This window comes from Xiphophorus hellerii, chromosome 4 (assembly GCF_003331165.1).
Source record: "Xiphophorus hellerii strain 12219 chromosome 4, Xiphophorus_hellerii-4.1, whole genome shotgun sequence".
NCBI classification, from domain to species: domain Eukaryota; kingdom Metazoa; phylum Chordata; class Actinopteri; order Cyprinodontiformes; family Poeciliidae; genus Xiphophorus; species Xiphophorus hellerii.
Window position 1 is genome coordinate 2972017 of NC_045675.1, and position 15260 is coordinate 2987276.

The 15260-nt window shown below is 38.0% G+C and overlaps 1 protein-coding gene across 1 annotated transcript; it reads left to right on the top strand.

The window, feature by feature from the left end:
• The first annotated feature begins 700 nt into the window (after positions 1–700).
• On the top strand, positions 701–8043 carry LOC116718318 (uncharacterized). Its single transcript, XM_032560136.1, has 7 exons — positions 701–758; positions 889–1047; positions 3489–3710; positions 5354–5371; positions 5547–5785; positions 5942–6267; positions 7206–8043. The coding sequence occupies exons 2-7, from the start codon at positions 896–898 to the stop codon at positions 7404–7406; spliced, it is 1158 nt and encodes a 385-aa protein (XP_032416027.1). The 5' UTR covers positions 701–758; positions 889–895; the 3' UTR covers positions 7407–8043.
• Positions 8044–15260: the final 7217 nt, after the last annotated feature.

The window sequence follows — 15260 nt, forward strand, 5'->3', positions numbered from 1 at the left end:
GTGTTGAGGGACTTGGTGATTCAGTCAAAATTAGTTTTTCTATATCAAGTTTTAGCATCTTGACATCAGAATCACTCCCAAAAGTTATCGACCTTAAACTAGATTTGTTTCCTGTTGCATAATTAATTATTGAACTGACTGTAGCGTTACATTTAGACACAGTTTTCTCCTTACTGCAGAGCTACAAGCCTCTCAATCTATAGCTGAAGGTATGTTCTCTTGTCTCTCCCATTTTGTGGAGTGGTTAGGAAAAATTAGCCAATTTTTCCTATCATAGTTTTGCTGCAGAGACACAGGAAGCTTCAGTCTAGTCAAAGTCACATTACAGATTATTTAGTTATCTTTATTTTACAGGAACTGTTGGGGTTGCCCATTATTGTGATGCTCTTGGTTTAAAATGGTAGATGCATAAAAAAACTCAGTTTAATAAGATGAATTGTTCAAATTATGCAGCAGCAATAAACGAGGAATTTATTTTAAAAACTTTTACTCCAAAAACTTAAACAGAATTTTAAAAATTACAATTTATCTAGAAAAATAATTTCACAGCCCTGTTCTTCAGGTTCTTTGTTCATTTGCCAGCAGTCAAATATTTCTGACAGACAGTGACAACACCAGACTGAAGGTTGATTTTCACTCTGTCTGCTACGCAAATAATGAGTTTAAAACATGGAAGCTGAAACAACAGGACCTGCAGTCAAGGTCTGGTGGCTCGTAAAGCAGCAACACTTTCCTGAGAGGACGAAGCATCACACCAGGTAATCACACAACACTGGGAATACTGGAATTATTTTATTTATTCATACTCTTTACTGCAAGGCAATGTGTGTTAAATAAAAACTTTACTTTGAATTAACCTTCTGCATTAATAAAGCCTTTTCTTTATAGAAACTGAATGTTGAAGATGATGAAGAATCTTTCTGGATCCTGGATCTTTCTTATCCTCAGCACAAGTTTAGCATTTTCCCTGAAATCAGTACTGGAGAGAAATTACATGTACAGCGTTTATCCAACCAGCTGGGAGAATGCGCGGGACATCTGCAGAAGGTGAGATTTCTGTATAGTACTTTTCATTACTAAAACTAATCAATGTTGAATTCTAGGTGTGAATGAAAAGTTGCTTTTGTCGGAAAAACAAACTCAGGCACCAAGAACCAGATTTGTCAGAATTATCTCTTCACGCATCTTCGATCATGAAAACCTTACATGTGTTCACACGTTTGGAAGAGGCGGAAATAATTCTGGAAAATCTCATTTTATTTTCCGTGTTATCAGCAAAAAGGATGGAAAGTGTTGGTGAGACGTTCTCCCGCTGCATCGGACCAGAACCGAGCAAGGGGAGGTGAATGTGACAATTGGTCTTCTAAACTATCTGCTCTGTTCTGTGGTTAAATTATAATGGCTTCTGGAAGTTGAGTAATTCTGATTGGTCCAAAAAATTCAGACCAAGCACAATATGAGTGGAAAAAAAGAGGCTGAGGACGAAATAACAGGATTTTCATCATGAAGCTGCGATGAGAACCAATTGTGACAGTTCAGCTCGACTCTGAAGAGACCTTAAAAGTCCATCAAAGGTCCATCAAATCCCTGAAGGACCCCGGGTTTGGGCCTGGCGCCAGCCCAAAACCCAAACTACATACTCACAAGGACCCAGCCCAAGAAAGATTCAGGAAATATTATGAAACGACCGGAGAGTTGGATAGAACTCTCCAATCCAGTACTGGTTTGAATCTTACATGAAGAAGAGGAATTGCTATGTTTAAAATTATTCGTTTTCATCAAAGTGGACAGAAGTCACATACCGGACACCCCAAGGCTCAGTCCTCTTATTCAACATCTTTATGCTCCCACAAGCTCAGGTTATAAGAGGAAATAAGATTGGCTACCGTAACCGTGCAGATGATACACAGCTCTACATTACGATGTCACCAGGTGACCTTTGAACCCATCGATCACTGAACAGATGCTTAGAACAGATAAACGTGTGGATGTGCCACAACTTCCTCCAACTGAACAGAAACAAACCTGAAGTTATTATCTGTGGACCTAAAGAGGAACGATCTAGAGTTATAGATCTAGAGTTTCCAGTTATTACAGCTGGAAACTAGAGATCAGACTGAACTCTGACCTGAACCTTCAGAGCCACATAAAGTCAGTTACAAAGTCGGCCTTCTATCACGTAAAGAACATTTCCAGGATTAGAGGACTTATGCTTCAGCAAGATCTGTTTTTATCTTTGGTCACATTGATTACTGATTACACAGCGTCTTCACAGGTCTGCCTAAAATAATAAATCCTCCAGCTGCAGCTGATCCAGAATGCTGCTGCTGGAGTTCTGACTAAAACCAGGAAGACAGAGCACATCACCCAGTTTGAAAGTCCTTCCACTGAGAGAATAGACTTTTAAATACTGATGTTAGTTTATAAATCACTGAACGGCTTAGCACCACAATACTTTAAAGATCTGCTGTTATATCAACCTTCCAGAACCTCTGAGGTCTTCTGGTTCTGCTCTGCATCCAGAACCAGAACCAAACATGGAGAAGCAGCATTCAGCTTCTATGCACCACAAATCTGAAACAAACTTCCAGAAAACTGCAAAACAGCGGAAACACTGAGTGCCTTTAAATCCGGACTAAACCCCACCTGGCTAGAGTTGCCTTTGAAACATAATTAGTGAAACATTAACCAACATTTTGTGTAAAAATAGAAAAATTGAGAAAATTTGATGTTTCAATTAATTGTTTTTGTTTTGTTTTATAATTTAAAGCACTTTGAACCGGCTTGTTGCTATAGAAATAAACTTGACTTGATTTCTAAAGCATACAGAGCAGTGTGTGGAACCTGTATTATGAGTGGAGTCCATGGCTTTAAAAGAAACTTCAGTTTGAGTTTAGAAAACTCCCAAAACTCTCAGTGAAGGTGATTGACTGCTATTTTTGTCTTTTTCAACTTGAGTGCAACAGCTGAGTTGCTGTTTCATTTTTGCTCAAGTCATATTGGAGCGTCACAACATTTCAGACATTTCAGGCATGGTTGTTGTTCCATAAACAGACATGCCCAGGTGAAAGAAAAAAAAAAAAAAACACAATATCAATTGACTGAAGTAATCCAGTTATTCTTCTAAAGATCCAGATGAAGCTCAAAAATATGAAGCAGTGACAGTTTAACAGAAATTAATTTTGAAAACTTAAGCTTTGATTTAAGCGTTTACATCAAGAGGGATGAATTTGCAACTAATTTCTCAGTTTTCCATAATTAGTTTTTTGATTTCTGGAAAATGTGAGATAGTCGAACATTAGAGGTTTGATTGAGCTGCAGGTAAGTAGATGAATGTTCTCACTTCATTCTGAAGATTTTCACATTTTCAGCTGCATAGTTTTACTTCTGAGTATATGTGTTTTCAGTAAAGGAGCTATGAAATTAATTAAAGAAATTATTTGTGACATTGCAATAATAAATCTGATTTTTTTTTTTATTCCCTAAAGCCACTACACCGACCTGGCCACCGTCTACTCAAAAGCAGATGTGCAGTACCAGAACCTGGGGCGATATTACGCCTGGATCGGCCTGGGTGGAAACGGCGCTCAGTGGTTTGATCTTGTGTTGTCTGATGGGAAGGGATATTATCTCAACTCTTTTCAAAACCAAAACTTGGCCTACAGTGCAGAATGTGCGGCAGCCAGCTACCATGTCTGGAGTGATGACAGGTAACATGAGACTGCTTTATGGATGAATCTGTTGATTAGCATAAAAATTTGTATGCAAACCAAGTTTGAAAATACAAACAAATGACAGTTCCTAATATATTCCAATTAAATATGCTTGAAAATCCCAAAAGTTGGGTCTCATGTGACCCACAATTGGTCGCATGAGAGCATCAATAAATTCAGACTTTGACTAATTGCAGTTACTATGTGGAGTTCATTTAGAGCAGTGGTCCCCAACCACCGGGCCGCGGACCAATTGGTACCGGGCCACGCAAGAAATAATGAACTACTTCCGGATCTTTTATTTTTGAAAATCCTAAACCGGATTTAACCGGTTACGTCTTGCGCGTCAAAATTGAGCCAACTTGCAGGAGAATGAGTAACAAAACAACATCAGAGTACAGTGAACCCTCGTTATTTCGCGGTTCACCTTTCGCGGTCTCTGATTCGCTGATTTGCATCGTGCATTGTGTTCTGCATTCTGATTGGCTAAACAGTCTCTCCGCTTCTTCTCTACATGTGTGTCAACAACGTTGTGGTTTAATATGTACATATACGTAAAACAGCTTGCCAAATTTAACATAATCGATGGTGGCATGTCGGTTTATAAGAATCTTTTTGCCCAGAAGAAAAAAGAGCGACAACAGCTACCGATAACTATGTTCTTCTCTCGAAAAAACACACCTTCACCGCGGGCTTTAGAAGAAAAGAAAAAACCGCTACAGAGCAGAGTCAGGATGCAGCGGCTCAGTCAGAAGAGCAGTGAAATACACATGAGTCACTATTTGTCCTACTGTACTTTGTTTAGTTTTTTTTCATAATAATTTTTTATTTTCTCCCGTTCTAAGCCAATAACTCAGGTCGTGGTGGGGCGGCGCTGATCTCCGCAATTCGGGCACGGGAATCCGCCTTCAGTTCATATTAAAATTATTATTTTACAGTACAGTAGTTAATTGTAAAAAAAAAATTGTTTATACAGTACTTTTTATTTGTTAAACAAATGTTTGGGCCTGTAAAAAGGTTTTGTTCTTTGGTTTCAATGTATTATGGAAAAAACTAAAGGTTCCTACTTCGCCGATTTCGCCTATCGCGAATCGGAATCCTCTCTTGCTTGGGAGAGGACCTGCGAGGAAGCTGGATAGTCGAGTAAGTTATAACTTTTACTATTTGAAAATATTTCCCCTTATTTGAGCTATTCAAAGCTGTCCAGCAAAACCGTTGAGTCGCATTAAATAAACGCTGAATAAGCTTATTTAACGCTTATTCTGTCATCGGAAGTCATACTGAGGAGTCTCCTCTCAAGGCACCCAGAGCGGCTTTGAGGCGCGTCTAGAGCAAAATGTCACTCCTCTGACGTCAAAGAGGACGTCAGAGAACTTGAAGCGTCGAAACGCGTTCGGTGTGAACGAACCATAGGAATACATGTGTATGAAAACACCGTAGTGACAATAATAATCCAAAATAAAACCCAAATGAGAACCAAAAACACTAGCAGTCTTTGATTATGACAGTTAGTGGATGAAATAACTCAATTTTCAACATGATTTTTATTTTTGTTTGCACTGAACAGATGACTAATCATTTCTGGGTTCTCTTTGCTTCTTACTTCATTCTGCATGGCTGGCGCTCTGCACTAACGACAGTAATCTACTAATCAACAGGTAGGAAGTGGATCCATTAGCAATAAGTTTTTAAAACCAAAAAGATTTTTTTATTATGTATGTTTATGTACTGTCATCGGAAGTCAGAATAACTTTTTAATCTTATACAAATACTAATTTTATCAATAATTTATGGTAATTATTTATGCTCCTTTGTTTTTGTTTCTCTTGAAAGAATCTATGGCCTGAATTGTGGAAGTGATTTCTTCTTCATCTGCCAGGACAACCGTCCATATTATGAGCGTAGTAACTATGGACAGGATTATATTTTTGTACCTGAAGCAAAGAGCTGGTCTGAGGCTCAGCAGTACTGTATCAAAAACAGCTGGCAGCTGGCAAATATCGCCGGTTCTGATCTTTACAACAACGTTCACAATGAGAATTTTCCCATCTGGATTGGACTCCATAGAGAAGGTAAAGACTCAGGGCTACAGTTTGCAGCAATTTTTTATAAAACCAATAAAATTAGTCATCATAACAGCAATAATAGAGTAGCGAACATCAAAACAAGATGCATTATCTTTCTTTCTTCTGACTGCAAGCTGTCTGAATTTTTCACATGTTCTGCAGGTGGAACCTGGAACTGGACTGAGAGCCCTTCAGAATATAAAAGCTGGGGAATAAATGAGCCGAGTTCCAACGGCGACTGTGTCTCCATGTCCTCCGAGACGTTCAACATGGCTGCCCAAAACTGCGACAAGCGATTCCCCTTCCTCTGCGTCTCGGACAACTTGGTTCTGGTGAAGGAGAACCGGAGCTGGGAGGAGGCGCTGGAGCACTGCAGAGGCCTCGGGTCGTCCAGCTACAGCGACCTGCGCTACGATCTGCTCAGCCTGCAGCCCGGAGAGGAGCACGCCTACATGCTGAGGAAGGTCCTGGAGGCCGACACTGAGGAGGTAGGCTAACAAAAGAAATCTTTTTTTTACTTCCATTTGGGTCTCAACTGCTTCTAAAAACAACCCAAGAGATAAAAAATAAAAAAAACACCCAATAAGTTTTTGTCTTTTGGTGTCTGGAAAATGAGCAATCTCAAAAACCTTCAGAATGTAACTTCACAAATCTGCAGGCACTGGCCTGTTACCTAGCAACCCCAGCAAAGTTCAGCTTGTTACCTAGCAACCCAAGCTGAGCTCCAGCATCACTGGCTAGCTGTATGCGACAAACAATGGCTGCTGGAAAAGACAAGTGTTTTGTTGACTTTCAACCCAGAAACCACCTGCTGAATTCTTATTGGTTGTGCAGGAGGCTCGACTAATGCTTTTCAAAGATGTACAGCTGTATAATTGTGCATCTGTTTGTGTTGTAAAAAAATATTTCAGTAATCGAGTACCATATAGATTATTTTTAGGATTAATCCTCTCTCTCTCTCTCTCTCTCCCTCTCTCTCTCTCTCTCGCGCTCTACATTGAGTTGAGTTATTACTTTTATGAATTATTGTTATTATGGCCCCTATACCAAAATTTCCACTTAACTTTATATTTTCTGATGATGTAATGTTTAAATATTAAATGGTTGATAATTTGATCAGTTACTCAGTACTTGAGTCGATTTTGTTTTTACCAAATATTTTTTTACTCTTACTTGAGTAATTTCTTGGATGGATACTTTTTCCTTTTACTTTTGTAGTTGTGCTTCTCTAACTTGAGTACAAGTTTTGGGAACTCTGCCCATAAATACACACTTTTCTGGAGATTAAATAGATGAAATATTGAAACATATTGAACTTAAATATGCTTTGCCTAAAGAACTTCTATTTAAATGCCAATGAAATAACAAAATGTCCGTATTTGTGTGCGACAGAACGCCTGATAAATCTCCTTTTTCGTTCCTGCAGGTTTGGACCGGCCTGCGTTTCCTGGCTGGCGATTGGCTGTGGGTGAACGGAGCAGACATGTTGTACACTGACCTGCCCTCCTGCCCCGCCCCGGGGCAACACTGTGGGGTGCTGCCAAAAACTGAGACTGTTGGAGTGAAGACCAGGGACTGTTTGGAGAGAAAAAACTTCCTGTGTTATCTCTACACAGCCCATCATTAAGAAGCCCGGTCATCTCTGCAGCACATTTAAGAAGAGATTCAGCTTTTATTTATGTAACTTTACTTAATACAGATAGATTTTACTGAGATAATATTATAAAATAGTAGCTATTTAGGAAATATATGAAATATACTTTACGAGGAGTTTGTATAAATTACAAATTAACAATTTAAATGCATCTCTGACATTTTTCATTGTTTAAAGAATGAAAAGAATAATTCAAGGATTCACTGAGGTGCTGCCATTTTGTTGTGGTTTTTACTGCCCTGTTGCCTTTTGTATGACATTTTAAGCTAATTTTGATTAGCTTTGAATTAGCTCAGCCAACTCTGCACTTTATCTTAATGATGCATGAAACTGTGTAAGCAAATCTTTGAATAGATGGAAATTTTACCCAAACATTAAGAGGATTTGCTCTGTTTCTCAGCCTGCTAACATGAATCACTGCATTATCATCCATCCATCCATCCATCCATCCATCCATCCATCCATCCATCCATCCATCCATCCGTTTATCTGAGATCCTGCTGAGGAAAGTAACAGTGATGATGAGGGTTAAAGTAGTTTTGAGTTTTTCCTGATAATTTTGTTTTTTGTTGTGACTTTTTGCCTAATTCAGTTTGTTTTAGTTTTTAGTTTGTTTGCTCGATTTTATTAGTTATTACTTAAATATTGTTTAGTTTAGTTTTTATTAGTAGTGTTGGTTTTTTCATACTTTGGTTTATTTCCAGGTGCAGAATTCAAAAAGGCTAAAGTATAATAAATACCTGTAGATAGGTATTTATTATTCTATCTATATACATAGATTGGATAATAAATACTCGACAGAAGATTTCGTTTTCAAAAAGTGTACTGAATTATTGTATATAACCAGTCTTTAGCGTTTCCTCTCAACTTTTTCCCAGACTCCTCCTGGCCACTAGGAGTCGTCCTGGCGGACTGTCACAGTTTTTGTAATAAACTGCAAATGGTTGACATAAAATACTGTAAATTTCACATCAGTTTGAAAGGCTAATAAATAAATTCAGAAACATAAAAACAAAGGATATCTTTTTCTGTAAGTTTTAGCTTCATAAACGCATCATATAGTTCTGCTTAGCTTTAAATTTCCCCCATTAATTATTTCAGTTAACAAAAATGTTTTCTCAAATTCAGTTTTTATTTTTTTTTAGTGGTGAAATGAGCGAGATAATGCTTCATTTGCTCTACTGCTCCTTCTAGTGGACAATACACGTAAAGCAGTGAGTGATTGAAATAATGTGACTTTATTGTCTGCATTTTAAATTGAATATAAATAAAACCAGTATCACAATACATACACACAATGTATGTATTGTGATACCAATACATACATTCTGATTGCCTTAGTTTGTCTTTACTTAATCAATTATGATAATTATGCAGTATGAACATTAACAAAATCCATAGTCAAATAAAATAGTGAGAAAACTAAAATAAAAACTCTTGCTTTAGTTTATGTTTAGACAAAACTATTTTGTCTGTTAACAATTCTTTTTATTTATTTGTTTAAATCTAATTTAGTGACATTTGCTAATGAATCTGTTGATTGCAGAAAAATTGAAGCTTTTTGCTCAGAAATTAGAGAAAAATGAATGTTTGTTAAATTAAAACAATCCACGTCTGAGCCAGTGTAATTTCAATTTTATTTAGATTTTCTAGTTAGAAAACAAATTACCAGTTTGAAGTTGTGATGTGTTGTATAAAGCAAAATATCCCAAATATTTTTACTCCTTTAATCATTTGTTATAACTACGAGACAGACAGCCTCTTCTCTATTTATAGCTTTATTTTTTAACTCAAAGCTTGTAAATCCAAAATAAAGACAGCAGATTAGCAACACAAACACAGGTAGCGCTTTCTATGTCATTTTCAGGAAAGTCAAAACGATTCATTTGTTTTTAAAATCATTTTATGGTGAAACGCGTCTAAATGTTACAAATTGTCTACAGTTTTACTAGTTTTAAGAAACAATAAAATTTAAAATAAATTCTTATCTTCTGCTAGAAAGAACAGATTTTCTAAGGTTGTCATTGAGTAAAATGTAGCATTTCCTGCAGCTAACTGGCTGCTAACAGTGAGATTAGGCAGCAAAACTGTAACAGAGGAAGTTTTTCCTCTCTGAGCAGTCTCTGGGCTCCACGCCGCCGGTGTCGTTCTTCAGTAACGCTCCGCAGCGCTGCTCCTGTATGGGGCACTGCGGCAGGTCAGAGGTCATCGCTGCTCCGTTCACCCACATCCACTCGTCGCCCAGGAAACGGAGGCCGGTCCACACCTGCAGGAGAAAAGCAATGACTTTCAGAGATTTATCCAAAGTCCAGAAAAATACGTTTTTCAGACATGATGCCAATAATTATTGGCAAAGAAACATCCGTTGGATGAGCAAAGCTGGTAGAGACGAATTCATCTATTTGTGGATTTTCTGTGTAAAGTAATTCAAACTATTTGTTGAAAATTTGCCTGTATGCAAATTATTTTCATACAGCATATCTAAAATATTCAATACAAAATAAATGTGGAGAAGATGAGATAACCAGACTGAATGCTACTGGTTGAGTTTACAGAGCGGCCGATCGAGGGCCAACGCAGAAAGAAAAAAAGAAAATGTTTGCCAAAAATACTCTGAAATTTTAGATTAAAGTCAAAAATTATTTAGAAAACACAAGGAAATTTTTGAGCTTCAACAGCCAAAACAAGCAAGAATATCCTCAAAAAGTTTGACATTCATTTCAAAAATTTTCTAGAAAAACCTTCAAAATTTAAAAAGTTTAATATTTGTAACTTTTGGAGCTCAGAAATTAAAATTTTTTCCTAGAAAATTTCTGAGTTTAATTTAAAATTTTGAGTTTAATTAAGAATTTAGAGGTTTTTCTCACAAATGTTCGACTTTTGGAGCTCAGAAATTTCCTTCCAGTGCTAACTACAGAAATACTCCACTCAGTCAGAAGCAACAATCAGAGCCAGGAGGAGGATCTCAGCGCCTCAATCATCCTCCTTAAGGCTTCAGAAAGCTTCAGTAAAAGAGGATGATTGACAGCGCTAAGACCCTCCTCCTGGCTCTGATTGGTTGTTTTATGCACTGGTAGGGGGTGGAGATGTTTGATTGTTTTTTTCACAGCTCATCTGTCCGAACCTGGTGAGCATATTTTTGTAAAAGCTACAAACTGCAACTTTAACGTCCGGCTGTTTTTCAGCTAAGAAATCGGATCAGACCAGCGGTGTTTGAACGCACCTCCTCGGTGTCGGCCGCCATGATTTGGCCCATCATGTACTGGTGTTCGTCTCCAGGCTGAACGCTGACCAGGTCGAAGCTGATGCCGTTTCCGCCGAGGCCCCGGCAGTGCTCCAGCGCCTCCTCCCAGCTCTTCTGCTCCTTCACCAGCAGCACGTTGGCATTCCCGTCCCACATGCAGACGAAGGGAAGCCGGACGTCGCAGGGCTCGGTGGTCATCAGCCCGGTCAGCGAGGAGACGGCCACGCAGTCGGCGTCGCCGCTCGGCTCGTTAACTTTCCAGCTTGTATAGCCTGAACCTCCTGAGCTCCAGATGAATGTGCCTCCAGCTGAAACAGATATGCAATAAAAGTCACATATCGATCCTCTCTGTGCGTTTCATCATTAAAAACAGAGCCGGCCCAAAGAAATGGCTGCTTAGGGCCACTGCATCACCAATGGGCCCCAAGAAAACACCAACCTAGCATGATTATATATTTAAAACAATATTGAATAACACAATCTAAATGCGACTGCAAATGAAAACATGATTTCTATTATTTTTATGGTTGTTGCAGAAATAATAAGTCCACCTGTTGGCTTGCTGACGCTACATAAAATATCCAAATTGCTAACGTGTTTAAATGTAAGTGTTTTTCAATTCATATATCTAATATTTTAATAGTAGAGTGATTCTTAACCTAGGGTTAATTATTGAGACCTCATTTAATTCATCTGTATATTTATACATATATTTGCCTTTGTCCATTTGTACGTTTTAAAATGTACTTAATATTTTATTTATTCATGTCTTTTTTAGCTGAATTTTATTTTATTTTAAAATGTTGATTGTGTGCAGGGGCGGTTCAACGTTTGTTTCAATGTGTTTTCATATATGCAAAAAAATTTAATATTTTTCAGATTATGTTTCTTTCAAATAGTTAAAATAAAGCGGCACACTTAATACCATTCTGAATTCCAAAATCCACATTTTATTTTATTTTTGTTTGCTGCTCCTGTAAAATTAATTCAACACTTACAAACAACGCTGATGGTAGGTATTATTTCCCAATTCATTTCTTAAGAAAAGTTTGAGCTGACTGGATTTTCTCTCATTCAACGTCAGATTTCTCTGAAAGTTTTCAAAAACATTTGCATGGCAAAATGTTTATAACATCTTTAAAATCTGTGTCTTCAGAAAAATATTTAGCGGTATGTGGCGACAGCAAATCAGATTTCATATCGACGATGTCCGAATTATCACTGAAGAATGGTAGCAGGTTGCATCTCTGGTTGTTACCTCCTTTGCGCAGACCAACCCAGACGGGAAAGTCAAACTCAGTAAAGATCTCGTCCATGTCGGAGCTGCTGAAACTGGCCAGGTTTCCATCCAGAGCCTTGCAGTAGTCCGAGGCCACAGGCCAAGTCTTTGTCTCGTTTACAAACGTGTATCTATCTTCCTTCCGACAGACAAACATCAGATGAGTTCCACAATCTCTGGAATAAATCCTTAGAGAAATGAAAAAAAGGTTCATTTAATGCAAAAATATATATTTACGGTATTCATTTAGAAAACAGAGTAGGTCGCCAGCGTATAAAATAAAACTGTCAATCAGATTTCAGCTTATTTAAACAACAAGACATTAATTTAAAAAATGTCAAGGTTTATAGTTTGGTGGATGATTGTGTTGCATTTTTTAATCTCTATCAACTTACATATTACTTAAATCATTGGATATAGATTAGTTTCACTCATTTAGACTGAATGAAACTAAATACATTAAATACCCAATTAAATTGATCTCATTATTTCTTTAAAATGTGTTTCATTACCTTTTGTTACTGAAATAGACGGAGGCACAGAATCCAGAGTTTGGCTCATTCTTCTCCCAGTAATAGTACTGTCCATCAGACCATTGCCACCAATACTTCCATACTCTCTGCAGGCCGATCCACACCTGATATTGCTTCAGGTTCATGCTGTCCATGTCTGAGGCTGTAGAGATGGTGGCCAAGTCGGTGTAATAGCTTTGGAGAAAAACAAATAGTTAAATTTGCTAAATAATCATCCGTGGTGAAGCGTGAAACAGGCTCTGACTCCTGGCATGGACAATTTCCTAAACGTCTTTTCTATTCTATTCTAAAGAAGTACAAGTGGGACAAAAAAAAATCTTAAAACCACTCATGAACTGGACTGAAAAGTAGTAAAGATCCAACAAAAGCTTGATCAAAAATGTTGAAAGACCTTTAATAAAATTCCTTATTTGCTTTTTGTGTTCGTCCTTCGGGTGGAATCGCTTAAAAAAAATTCATATCACTTTTATGCAGATGATATTCAACTATAAATGACTTCAAAAACAGTTAAAGACTTTAAACAAAATGATATTATGATATACAGATGATATACAGATGATATTTAACTGTAAATTACATAAAAAGAAGTTAAAAACTTCAAGCTGACTTTCTGTTGTAAGTTTATTTCAGCTCTGAATGGCTTCCTGTCCATCTCTCTGTTTTCTTTTCATTTCTGTAACTTCAGTTCTTCATGTTTCTTTATTTAACCTTTTTTATGACAATATAGATGCACATTGTCATGAGAAAGCCTCACCTCGGGCGTGCCGTGGTGGCGGAGGGGTTAGCGTGACCCAGAGGCAACATGGCCTCGACGCGGCTGTCGCGGGTTCGACTCCCGGACCCGACGATGCTTACCGCATGTCTTCCCCCCTCTCCTTCCCCCTTTCCTGTCAGGAACACTACAGCCCACAAAAAGACCCCTTGCGGGGCGATAAAAAAGAAAGCCTCACCTCTTGCAGAAATGCTGCGCCTCGTCCCACGTCAAACCAAAGGTGAAACGTTTGTAATATTTAGACGGAGATGTTCCCGACACTTCAGAGGCGATCATGCAACTGAGCAGAACCAGCGGTCCCAGTAGGCTGCTCTGCATGGTTTTTCCTTTATTAATTCAGCTCACTTATCACTTCACACTTTCTTTTGCTATTAAAAAACAAAAGCAAATTATTCACATGAGCACATGACAGACATAAACTTTGATCATGTTTTGTCAGTATTAGATCGTTTACCAGTTGCCTGTCGTCACCCACTGGTTTTTCTTTCTGGTTTTGAACTTGATTGATGAGCCAACAAAGTCCATCTGGACGTTTTGTTATTTTAGGTCGTATTTGCCAGAAGAGGTATTTGCCTGGGAGACACACTTAAAGTCAGCTATCACGCCCATCTCGCCTTTAAGACATTTGATTGCTGGCAAATCAGTGGAAGGATTTTCCTACAGGTGAAAAACAGGAAAATATTCTTCCTCCAGAAAAGGACGAAGCAGGGAAATGAAGGGATTACTTTGCTCCACATGAACTGTTTCAACAGACGACAAAATGCAACAGCCTGGATCGGCTGGAGAAAAATGTCACTAATGTGAGAAATAAAAGCTTCAATGATTAACACCAAGATAAAAACATGAATGCTCCTGTTTCCTCAGTCTGGAGACGGTCGTCCTGTTTATGCGGCTCTTGCAAGGTCACATATGGCTGCAAGGTCACGGCTTGCATATTTTTTCTCATTTGATTAACCAAGTTAATGCAGAAAATGACACAGTTTTCAAATGTCTTGGTTGGAAAATAATGGAAGTAAATATTAACTTACATGTTCTACATGCTGGACTTTATCGTCCCACTTTAGCTCAATTTTTAATTCTGTTTCTTAAGCGTCCTGTGTTCATCCGTTAAACTCGACAGGTGCCCTGACCTCCCCTCCATTCAGGACTTGTACAGGTCAAAGGTCAGGATACGGGCATCTAACATAACTGGTATGAAGCACATTCATGTTGTGATAAATTACTATTGGCTTACCTTGGTTTGCAATGTTGGGGTCACGTAATTCCACATCGTCACAGAAAGATTAGAGGTAAAATTAGAGGAGTTGGTGACGGGTTGTGTGGAGATAAATGCTGCTGGTTATTCTCACTGATAAAACTGTTGTAAGGTAAGGAAACATCATTTTATTTACTTAGCACATTTTCAGCAACAAGGCAGCTCAAAGTCCTTTACATGAATTAGAAGGAAATACAAACCAAACTACAAAACCAAAAGAGAAACAAACAGGTAAAAGTACAAAACTACAAATTGGTTCTTAATGTTTTATAAGAATAAGTAGTCCATCATTTATAAACCAGTAGGCGTTTCTCTGGATTCTTGTTCGTTCTATTTTCCAGGACGTTCTTACGGAGGCTGGAAAAATGGCAGAAGAAAATGTCAAATTTTAAATTTTATTGTGAAAAGTGCATAAACATCCCCTGATGTCTGATAATCTCAGACAGTAATACAATCCTCCATTCTTCTATTACTCCTCCAGCTTTGACTTTCTACTTCACTGTTTTTTCTGCTCTCTGATATTTAAAGCCTTTATTGAGAGCAACGGGGAACTAAAGTCAGAGTTCTTGTTTGTGTGCAAATTTGGCAAATAAGTCTGATCCAGAGTCCAAGATGAGGTTTGTCCGTCTTCCATAAAGTCACATTCAAGCTTAAATAAACGAGTGCTTGTGTGTGTTTTCAATTTCAAGGAAACATTTTGTACAAAATTCACTTTTTCACATTTCTGTTTGGGTCTCTACTGTA